We start from the raw sequence: 12,212 nt of genomic DNA on the forward strand, positions 1-12,212 counted from the left end.
TGTTTACATTTTAAAAGAAAAAAAAATAGAGGTTTTGTAGAAATAGTATAAAGGACACACTCCACTGGTCCATACAGCTTACATACTGTACCTTTATTGATAACAAATAGACAAAAAACACTCCTTAGGCGATATAAAAAAAATATGTAAGCAAGCGCTAACTGAAAATAAGTATGAATATAGGTGGTGTTTGCCACTCCAGTGGGGCTTAAGCAAAACATACATGGATGAAAAGGATGAACCGGCCAAATTTCAATCCATGTACGGGTTAGCTGGTTGTACACAAGTTGATCTAATAATCAACTTGTGTACAACATCCTGTTGGGTTTTTCCTGAATGATCAGCGCCGCCAGCTATAGACAGCAATGCTGATCATTGTATTCTGCAAGAAGGGAAGGCTTCCTGCCAATAGAATAAAATAGCACAGCGGGAAGGGGGGAAAATGGCTTTTTTTTTTTTTGTTCAACCCCTAGTTGATAGGGAAAAAAAAAAAAAAGGATAATTTATTAGTGGACGTAAGCTGGCCACATGTTCTACAATTTTCTTTGGAAAAGAAAAAAAAAATTGTAACATGTATGGCCAGCCTTAGTCAAATGTTCTTGTTTACATTTTAAAAGAAATGGACCCAGATGCCAACAGTTTAATGGCTAAACTAATCCTAATGAATCACTTCCACCATAAGCTCTGTGTTTGTAAGATAGCACTTTTGTACTCTGTATGCAAACATATTGCCAGGAAAAAAACTGACAATGGGAGAAAGTCTGATCTAACAAGGATCCATCCAGGACTAAACACACAAGTATTAGTCTGACATTACTTCAGAGTTTAGGTAATAAGAAACAGATTATACTCAGGCGGGGTGACATGTTCCTAAACTTCATAATTTCCAGCCATCACAAAGCCCTTCAAATTTGTGAGAAAATACTTTTGTCAGTGTGTAAAGAAATGGAGTCATCACAGGGATTCTAGTGAGCTCCCAACATAATTATAAAGTATTCCTGGCAGAAATCAGAAGTGGCTCCAGCTATGCAGATCTGCCAGACTTCCTGATCCTGTTATGGAACATACATATGCTTAAGTGAGGAAAGAATCCCAATGGTTCAGCAATTCATCATGTTCCAAGCAAATGTAAAAATAATATTATGAAAGATTTATTTTTTAACTTAAGGCACATATAGCATCAGACAAATACATGGGGGTTGTTTGTAAGTTCGGTCAGCTTTGACAATCAAAAACAATGTCGCTGCTCAGAATTTCATACTTTACAGTATTTTGCTTGTTTTATCACCTCAGGATAGGATGTCAAACATCCCAAAAGCAGACACTGACATATCAGCTAAGGTTGTTTATGACATGCTGTTAGGAGTTCCAACATATTGTACATTACTCTTGCTCTTCATATTACTTAAAAGTGGTTGTAAACCTCAGACATTAAATATGAACAAAGCATATCTCTCTATAGTGTGTACTTGTCTCAATCCAGAGCACTAGGTTTTTTTTCTGTCTGATGTCTCTTTCCTCTGCTATAAGCATGAGTAATATCTGACAAGTTTTCCTGACACCAAGAGAAAAGTGGTGACAGGGGAGGGCACAGTATGGGACTGACAGCCTCAGCTCTGTTCCTGTGTGCTGTATGAAGGGGGATGTGTCCCTTCCCTCCAATCGACGACTCACTGATGCAACTTCAGTTCATCATCCTTTGCTTTTCAGAGCTGAGAGATCTTGTGTAAATTCTACACTTTGAAAGGATGTAGGGGACAGATGGTTCAGATAGATGGGTACAACTTATGAAGGAGGATTTGTTTTATCTGTATATCACCTGAGGCCAGTCACTATACTAGGTGTAAGTAAGGGTTTACATCCTGGAATACGGCTTTATTGGCCATGGTCTGGGCACTAGAAGTCTAAAATGTTTCCCTGAACATGTCAAGTGAAGTTGAGTGCCACAAAAACAAAAACAAAAAAAAGAGAATATGAAGATCAGCTACTTACCAGTCCACTTGAAACAGGAAAGGCATGCCTTATAAGATTTTCAAATATTTCCAGCTTGCTCTGCTCTTCCTGTTTGTAGGCTAGCCTTAGGTTCCTCATATCCTTTCAAGAGATAAAGGATAATCTTCTAAGAAGTATACTCTGGGGATAATCTGAACAATCATCAGTGAAGTGTAGCAATGCCAAAAATCAGTGGAAGCCGAAAAATGTCACTGCTTTTATGTCTTTCTTTAGAAACAATACAGGCTTTGGTTTTCAGGGGAAACACTCAAAGTCTGGCGTTTCCTAGTAGATAAATACAGTAAGTGCATAGAAGAACAATAGCTTAATCTGTGCACTCCATGTTGCGCTCAACAAAGCTCTTGTACATGCTTTCCATTTGGTGCTCTCCTTAGCTGGTGTACCTACTCAGAGAGACCATATAGCCCATATATGTCAACGTTTGGTGTGGCACTGCACAGCAAAACCCAACACTTGGCGGAAAAAGAGATTCCTAGAAGGAGTAAGGAATGGACATTGGTCTTATCAAACCATGTGTCTCAAAAGAAGAAAAAAACAAACCACAGGCCATTAAAATGACAACTGCCAAGTCTGTTACTAGGACATGACAAGTTGGGGGAAAACAAGATATACCTGTGCTCAAATCCCAATAGCTAGTATATCTATCTATCTATCTATCTATCTATCTGGTGCAAAGGGGTGTAACCAAATATTAACACTAGAAAGTCTGCAGGACTCTCTGCACACTGGTATATACCCTTTCCAGCAGACTTTGCAATAAAGAATAGGGATTTTTAATTTACACATATTGCAATACATGTTTAACCACTTCAAGTCCGGACACTTTCACCCCCTTCCTGCCCAGGCCAATTTTCGGCTTTCAATGCTATCGCATTTTGAATGACAATTGTGCAGTCATGCAACACTGTACCCATATGAATTTATTAGCATTTGTTTGAGACAGATAAAACTTTATTTATTAGTTTATAACCAAAAATTATAATTTTTCAAATTTTTTTTTAATTTTTAATTTATTTTTTTTTATATGATTATTTATGTTTTTTTAACATCCTGTCACCCTAGCAGTACAGTGTCAACTTGTGGGGGGTGATGAAGATTTTTTTTTTTTCACACCCATAAAGGCTGTAAAATCAATAATTTCTCCTTCTCTATGGCTGCATTCTTGCAGTCATTGAGAAATACTGTGAGAGCTGTGATTGGCCATAGCTTGTCACATGGTACAAGGCTGTTGTGAATAGCCTTGTACCATGTGACCTCTGATCATTCACAGATTTAGCTAGTAGTAAGCAATGATGCCAGAACTGACTTGCTTACAACTATTCATGTGATCACTGATTGGCCAATCAGTGATCACATGATTGGGACCTCACACAGAGGTCTCATACAGCGATCGTGGTGCCGCGCGCTCCCAGGGAGCACGCACAGGCAGGGAATGTGGGAGGACGTTTATAAACAGCCACCCGCTCCTACACTCCTCTTGTCCGGCCGGGAAGTGGTAAGCTGGCCAACTGCATCAACATAATCCCTCTATGGCCAGTCCTACTCTGCTCTGCCTACACAAATGCTACTGTGGACACAATGCCAATATAGGGGAAAAGACAAAGTGGTGGAAAGAGACTAGGTTTAGGTCTGGCTACTGACCCAAAAGTGGCAGAGTATTATTTTGTTTGTTGTACATGGGTCAGTAGCCAGACCTAAACCTAGTTGCTCTCCCCCACTTTGTCTTTTCCCCTATACTGGCACTGTGTCCACAGTAGCATTTCCGTAGGCAGAGCAGAGTAGGACTGGCCATAGAGGGATTACTTTGACGCAGTTGGCCAGCTTAAACATGTATTGCAATATGTGTGAACCGAATATTCCTATTTATTGCAAAGTCTGCTGGAAAGGGTATATACCAGTGTGCAGAGGGTCCGTCAGAATTTCAAGTTGGGGGAAAAAAGCATGGTAATGCAATAAACAGCACATTTTAGGACAGCACAGCATACATTACAATGCACAACAGTGCCAGAAATTTGGGTATTTGTGGCATATGGCAAAGGATGTGACAGTACAGAACAATTTTGAAATGCAAAAAAATAAAGCAAAAGTAACTACCTTGCATCCTATTTCTATACCGCAAGAATTGTTCCCTTGACTCTGAACTCCTATTTTCTCCACCCTGCTGATTACACCCAGGGGGACATCCAAGATGAAGGGTGGATCCTGAAAGAGAAGGAAAAATAGGATGGTTCATACTGGTGAGCACTATGCATACATAGATTAAAAAGGAATTTCGAATGAGCACGCTCTCTCTGCAATCTCATCTAACAAGCCCCCTTTAGGCCTTTTTTAACTACACATAAATAGGTGCAATAACCCACAATAAATCAGAATTAAAAGGTCTCCCTAGTCAAAGGTAATTTTTCTGCTACGGGTTGAATTTTTGAATTAGAAAAGTTTATGATGGCGTTTTCTAGGAATACATAAAGGGCAAACAAACAATTATTAAATTTGTGTGTAGATGTATTTCTTCTATTGAAAAAAGGGTATTTACTAACAAGATCAATGACTGGATAGTGAGAACTAGTGGGGAGATTTGGCATTTTCATACCTCTTTTCCTGCCAAGAAGTTTATATTGTAGAGCTATTCGAATATCGTCAAAGACACATTAAAGCGGAACTACACTGCATCTGGTAGGTTAATTGGATCCTGTCCAAATTGGCCCTAGTATGTGTATGCATGAATGTAAGTTAGGAACCTTAAATTGTACGCCCCTTGAGGGTTAGGGATGTGAATGTACAATATATATATATGTGTGTAAAGCGCTGCGTAAATTGACAGCTCTATATAAGTACCTGAAATAAATAAATAAATCTGAGCACCACAAAGCAAAAATGATATTTAATTAATATTTAACATTCAAAGGCAAACTCTCCTATCTATCCATGTCTCCATGCTATCCATTTAGCTGAGAAATATCTTTGAAGACCCCCCCCCCCCCCTTCTCGCCCAGCATTTCTGGTCATGACCATCTTGCGATTCATGTAGCATTGACTTCCTGGAATCCATCTGCCCTTAGTTCAGGCATACAAGTAGGTTGGCATGCTGAGAAAACCCCTCCTCAAGACTCCTGGGATTTATGAAATAACTTGCCTAGGCCTGGAAACCAGGAAGTAACTAGGGAAATGTAAAATAAAGTCTAAAAGTAAATATTATATACGTTCCTATCCATTAACGAATGCTAGCAAAATAGTCAAGGCTGATTGAGAGAGTGAAGTTCTACTTTAAAAACAATAACGGAGATTTACAGCAAAGAAGTTATTTCTTGTATAACAGTACCCAGATACCTTTGTAACTTAATCTGGCAATGCATTATACAATTTTCTTTTTCAATTTCCTTTGTCTATGTAGTGCAAGGCCTGCAAACTGAAGTTGTTTAGATTTGACTTCATATTATGTGGTTTTGGTAAAGGTAAAGGAAACTGTACATGAAAATATTATAATGTATGGTCAGCCTTAGGGCAGCACCATCACATATATCTACAGTTTCTAGTAAGTGACATTTGGAAGATTCTGGACAATTGGATTCTATAATTGGCTTTGCAGCATTTTTCCACTGTATAGTATGTTCTATTAATTAATGTATGTGTAAGCACTTGGCAACCATTCAAAGAAATATGTGGAGCTGCTGCCAAGATTTCAGACCATTGTTCATCAGTCAGTGCTCCAATCTCTCTTGCACAAGCATACTGGTGGGCTTTAAAGGACTAAAGCTGGGAATGCATGTACAGTCAGTACATGTACAAGCATACATGTACTGACAGACTCTCATAACAACACAAGCAATGTTGATGCAGGGATCTCTTCCTTGGTTTTACTATATTCTGACAGATTACATAGATCAGCGTATGCAGCCACTGCCTGCGAGCGCTGATCGAATGCTGGCTTTCCAGTATGACTGTTGGACAAAGAGACCAGACTTCTGTTGAACAGACAGTGGTACACACGTACTGAAATGTGGCTGGTTCCTGCTGAACCGGCCGAATTTCAGTACACGTTTATCGGGTTTTAGTCACCCACTGGGTTTTTATAGCTCAAGCGGACCTTAGGAAAGATTTCTACAGCATATTATGTTTTTTTTGTATTTTAGAATATGGGGAATTGTTACTAACTTTGACGTTCCAGTCCTTGTGCTGAAATGCAGTTTTGCATGAACCTATTCCTGCCCTATGCAATCATTCATTATAGCTGTGAAAACTGAAACTGTTAACGGCAAATACACTCCCAGAAACTCTAATGCTGCATGCAATATATTCCGGAAAAATGAAATTCATAACTCACCCTTTCAATGTTTTTGAAGTACATTTTAAAGTCTGTCACGGTTAATGTTCCACTGACTGCACCCCAGAATGGGCAAATGTACATAACATCCTTAGCTGTAAAAATAAGGAGTATGATATTAAAGCAGATTTATTAGTAAAACATATATTTTGTATGAATTAATAGGGCACATACCAAACTTATCAAAATTTTTTGTTTCTGTAAAGAAAATGCAACTTTTCTTTTCTTTAGACATTAAGTATTAAGTGTTCTTTCAATCATTTTGGGGGGAGGGGGGAACTATTAAAAAGTGTCTGAGACAAACTTTGCTCAGCTTCTGATGCTCGGCCAAGCAGCTTTTAAATTTTCATTTTCCAAGCTGTGTTGGAAAAAAAAAAAAATTAACAGAATCTGATTGGTTGCTATGAGCAATGGCACCAGTTTAGATAGAACTTGTCTCAGGCACCTTTTCCATTGTGTCTGATAGACTTCACATAAGAAAAGAGGATCAACCAGGCACAATGTACAGCACCACTAAAAAGGAAAACAACGCCTGCACATGCAATGGGCAAACATGGTTCTCCCCATGCATGAGTAAAAAGGACATGTCTGTACTGAATTGAGGCAGTCTTTAGTTCGATGAAAGCCTGATTATCTTCAAAACTACTTCTCAAAACTGAATCTGTGATAGGAGGCATTATAATATATATAAACACACACACACATATATATATATATATATATATATATATATATATATATACATATACACACACACACACACACACACACACACACACACACATATATACATACATACTATATTGCCAAAAGTATTGGGACACCCCTCCAAATCATTGGATTGAGGTGTTCCAATCATGACCACAGGTGTATAAAATCAAGCACCTAGGCATGCAGACTGCTTCTACAAACATTTGTGAAAGAATGGGTCGCTCTCAGGAGCTCAGTGAATTCAGGCATGGTACCGTGATAGGTTGCCACCTGTGCAATAAGTCCATCCGTGACATTTCCTTGCTACTAAATATTCCACGGTCAATTGTTAGTGGTATTATAACAAAGTGGAAGCAACTCGGAACAGCAACTCAGCCATGAAGTGGTAGGCCACGTAAAACGACAGAGCAGGAGTCACCAACTGTCTGCAGAGTCAATAGCTAAAAGACCTCCAAACTTTGTGTGGCCTTCAGATTAGCACAACAGTGCATAGGGAGCTTCATGGAATGGGTTTCTATGGTCAAGCAACTGCATCCAAGCCTTACATCACCAAGTGCAATGCAAAGCGTAGGATGCAGTGGTGTAAAGCACACTGTCACTGGACAGTGGAGACGTGTTTTCTGGAATGATGAATCACACTTCTCTAGCGATCCAATTGACGTGTCTGGGTTTGGTGGTTGACAGGAGAAAGGTACTTGCCTGACTGCATTGAGCCAAGTGTAAAGTTTGGTGGAGGGGGTATTATGGTGGAGGAATGATCAAACATTTCCATAGACACACTCCTAAACCTTGTGGACAGCCTTCCCAGAAGAGATGAAGCGGTTATATATTGAACCCTATGGACTAAGACTAGGATGCCATTAAAGTTCATGTGCGTGTAAAGACAGGCGTCCTAATACTTTTGGCAATACAGTGTATTTTTAAACAGTTTTACAGCCGTTGTCCAGGATTTCCTAGAGAGTCAAGAATGAGAGTGAAAGCAATAAACAGCTAAAACAGAAACCATGCACTGGCACTGTTATGATAGTAAGAGAATGAACATAGGTCATTTTAAGACCTATAATCCAGCTTCTCCACTACTCGCCTATGAAACATTGCTTTTTTTCACAGACTGAAGGAATTCCCTTGCTATAGGTGTAGACCATTTATGTACCTCATGGAGCCTGACTGGAATACTCCCAGGACATTGCTAAGAGAAGCCCAGCTGTTACAGTTGACCATGACTACTGAGGAGCATAGGCTTGAATCCCAACTGATAATACCTAAACTACTTGCCCTCCTGAGGATTTACCCCCCTTCCTGACCAGGTCTCTTTTTGCTACTCGGCGCTGCACTAATTCAACTGATAAGTGCGCGGTCATGCAATGCTGCACCCAAACAAAATTTACATCCTTTTTTCCACACAAATAGAGCTTTATTTCTGTGGTATTTGATCACCTGTGCGCTTTTTATTTTTTATGCTATAAATAAAACAAGACCGAAAATCTTGAAGAAAAACTATATTTTTTACTTTCAGCTATAAAAAATATATAGCTAACTCAAAGTTAGTTATAAATTTAGGCCAAAATGTATTCTGCTACATGTTATTGGTAAAAAAAAATCCCAATAAGTGTATATTGATTGCTTTGTGTGAAAGTTATAGCGTCTACAAACTATGGTATTATAACTAATGGAATTTACACAGCTTTTACTTTCTGACTGCCCATCACATTTCTTGAGGTGCTAAAATACCAGGATAGTACAAACACCCCCAAATGACCCCTTTTTGGAAAGTAGACACCCAAAGCTATCTGCTAAGAGGCATATTGAGTCCATGGAAGATTTATTTTTTTTCCACAAGTTTCTGGAAAAAAATTTTTATTTTTTTTTTTACAGTTGTCATTTAAATGATTTATTTCTCGCACAAGCCCAAAATACATTCTGCTACTTCTACCGAGTATGGGGATACCACATGTGTGAGACTTTTTGGGAGCCTAGCCACATACAGGAGCCTGAAATCCAATGACCACTTTGAAAGCCTGAAGGTGCGTAACTTCCTCATTACACTTCCTCACTACCTATCACAGTTTCGAAGGCCGTGACATGCCAGGATAGCACCAAACCCCCCCCCCAAATGACCCCTTTCTGGAAAGTAGACACCCCAAGGACTTTAAAAAGAACCATGGTGAGTATTTTGCAGATCTCATTTTTTCTCACAAGGTTTTGAAATATAAAAAAATAGAAAAAATGTTTTTTTTCATTTTTCAAAAACTTGTGGCAACAAATGAGATCTGCAAAATACTTACCATGCTTCTTATCAAATTCCTTGGGGTGTCTACTTTCCAAAAAGGGGTCATTTGGGGGGGTTAGGTGCTATCCTGGCATTTCAGGGACTCCGAAACTGTGATAGGTAGTCTGGAAGCGTAATGAAGAAATAAAGCCCTTTAAAAGCCTGAAGGTGCTTATTGGATTTTGGGGCCCTGTACTTTGCTAGACTGCCATAAAGTCCCTCGCATGTGGTACCCCCATACTCAGGGGGAAGTAGCAGAATGTATTTTGGGGAGTAATTCCACATATACCCATGGCATGTGTGAGCAGTAAATCATTTAAGTGACAATTTTGTGTAAAAAAAAAAAAAATATTTTTTTTTGGTCATTTTCCAAAAACTTGTGGTAAAAAATAAATTCACCGGCTGCATTCTCAGGTTCCCCCGATGGCACGGGACTTCCCGAGAAGGCCGTGGAAGGCAGCGGGGGAGGGGGGGTATCATCTCCTGCTGCTTGTAAAAGCAATCCTGCAGCTAATTAGCCACTAGGATTGCATTTACATGAAAGTCGATCGCTGGCTGAAAAAAACGATACCAGAATGATGCCTGCAGCTGTAGGCATCATCCTGGTATAACCATTCAAAGTCTAGTGATGTACCAGTACATCGCTGATCCTTGTTGGTTATATATGCTATGTTTTTTTTTTGTATGCAGCCTGTGTACTGAATGAAAAAAAGAGAAGAAATCTCTGGCAGAAAAAGTGTGTGGTATGCCCACCATTAGAATATACCACCTTGCATCCACGCACTTCTAATGGTGGGCACACATTAGGTCACACTTTGCCACAAGTGCCAGTTCCAAGATTGAACAAATGTTTCAATAGTGGCACGCTTGAATAAAAATTGTCCACGTATAAGTGGTACCCCATATGGAAAAAGGATGACACCAAGTCCCAAACTATCTTGCCACTGCTCCCCATGTAGTCTGGGCATCCGGGGGGATCCTCGTGACTATCTTTTCCCTCATAAATCCGAAACTTATAAGTATAGCCTGTTGTCCTCTCACAGGTCTTCTACATCTTGACCCCATATCTGGCATGCTTTCCTGGGAGAAATTGTTTGAATGCAAGGTAGCCAGAAAAATTAATGAGAGACTCATCAACGCAGATGTTTTGCTGGGGAGTATAGACATCTGCAAATTTTTGGTTAAGGTGATTTGCGAGGGGCTGAACTTTGTGGAGCCGGTCAAATTTAGGGTTACCCCGAGGATGACAGAGTGTACTGTCGTTGAAATGCATAAAACACATTATACTCTCATATCTTTGCCTGGCCATGGCAGCAGAGAACACGGGCATACAATGAATCGGGTCTGCGGACCAATACAACCGCAATTAATTTTTTTTAGTAATGCCCATGTTGAGGGTTAGGCCCCAAAAAAATGTAAATTCAAAAACCGTAATAAGTTTCCATGCGACTGGTCTGGCAAGGTATGAATTTGGGTTGGCGTCGATAAATTTGAGAATATAAATAGCTTTGATCCACAATCAACGCATACAGATATTCCGTGAAAAACCACTCCAAAAATCAAGGGGAGTAGTTAAATTTGCTATTTCCACCTGAATTTTGGGTTGGGCAGTGAATGGGGGAAGTACGGGTGCTGCAGAATTTGTGGGCTGTCAATCGGGATTTGCAAGCACATCCGGAAGGATACTAGGAGCTCTATGGGCCTGTGTGAAAATTCTTTGTGGTTGCTCGCCACCGCACCAGCTTGTACTGCACTTATGGGACTCACCACGTAGCCAAGTCATACTGCAGTACTGGTATTATTATTATTATACAGGATTTAAGGCGCCAACAGTTTGCTCAGCGCTACAATATAACGGGAGACAATACAGAACAGTACAGTTCAATACAAGAGGGTTAGGAGGGCCTGAACCTGGGAGCTTACAATCTAAGAGATATGTGAAAGACCAGGATGTACTAAGCCACTAGTACTCGCCAGTTCACCAAAAGGTAGCATGGCACTAGTACTAGCACTCTACTGCATATGAGAGTCATCAAAAATTACTGACAAGTGCTAACAGAGATCAGGCCTGATTCTGCGAACACTGTGTTTTTGTGTGTAATATATCAAGTGACAGTGACCTACTGACACTGCACTTGCTGGGGGAGAAGGGGGGGGTAAGCGTAGGGGCTAAACGCAGGTGCCGGGGCAGATCTCGCTAACGCTGCGTTTTTGGGGACACTATACTAATGTGAACGGGCAATCTGACGCTATCTGGGAGGGGTGTGAAAACCACGGGAGCGCGACTCATATATATATATATATATATATATATATATACACACACACACATATACATATATATATATAAGTTTGTGCAGTATTTCTGCTATAGGGTGGTCAGGAAGCGGTTACAGAAGCGGTTTGTGTTACTTTAACTGACAATTGCACGGTCATGCAACACTGCACCCAAATTAAATTTACGTCCTATTTTCCCACAAATTGAGCTTTCTTTCGGTGGTATTTGATCGCCTGTGCGGTTTTTATTTTTTGCGCTATAGAAAAAAAAGGCTGACAATTTTGAGAAAAAAAACAATATTTTGGACTTTTTGCTATAAAACATGTCCAGTAAAAAAATGTAAAAATCAAATTTCCTCATAAATTTTGTCCAAAATGTATTCTGAGACATGTCTTTGCTAAAAAAAAATCCCAATACATGTAAATTAATTGGTTTACATGAAAGTTATAGCGTTTACAAATGGCAGTATAGATACTGGATTTTTAAATTTTTTTTTATACTAATAATGGCAGCGATCAGCGACTTATGGAGGGACTGCGGCGGACATTCTGACACTGGGGGGGGACTAACTTGGGGTCACTGACATCCCCAGTGACACCAATACAGTGGTCAGTGCAAAA

The 12,212-nt window shown here is 39.7% G+C and overlaps 1 protein-coding gene across 8 annotated transcripts in view; it reads right to left on the bottom strand.

Annotated features, from left to right (window-relative positions):
• MTMR1 (myotubularin related protein 1) overlaps positions 1-12,212 on the bottom strand; it is a 146,697-nt gene that overhangs the window by 65,723 nt on the left and 68,762 nt on the right. For all 8 annotated transcript variants that reach the window (XM_089684942.1, XM_089684940.1, XM_089684939.1 and 5 more), the window contains 3 exons: positions 6,335-6,429; positions 4,108-4,215; positions 1,993-2,094 (listed from right to left, as the gene is read on the bottom strand). In XM_089684942.1, coding sequence (XP_089541068.1) covers positions 1,993-2,094; positions 4,108-4,215; positions 6,335-6,429 — 305 coding nt within the window. The remainder of the gene's footprint in view (positions 1-1,992; positions 2,095-4,107; positions 4,216-6,334; positions 6,430-12,212) is intronic.

Source organism: Staurois parvus, unplaced genomic scaffold (assembly GCF_062004578.1).
Source record: "Staurois parvus isolate SC_StPar_1 unplaced genomic scaffold, SC_StPar_1.0 ptg000361l, whole genome shotgun sequence".
Lineage (NCBI taxonomy): Eukaryota > Metazoa > Chordata > Amphibia > Anura > Ranidae > Staurois > Staurois parvus.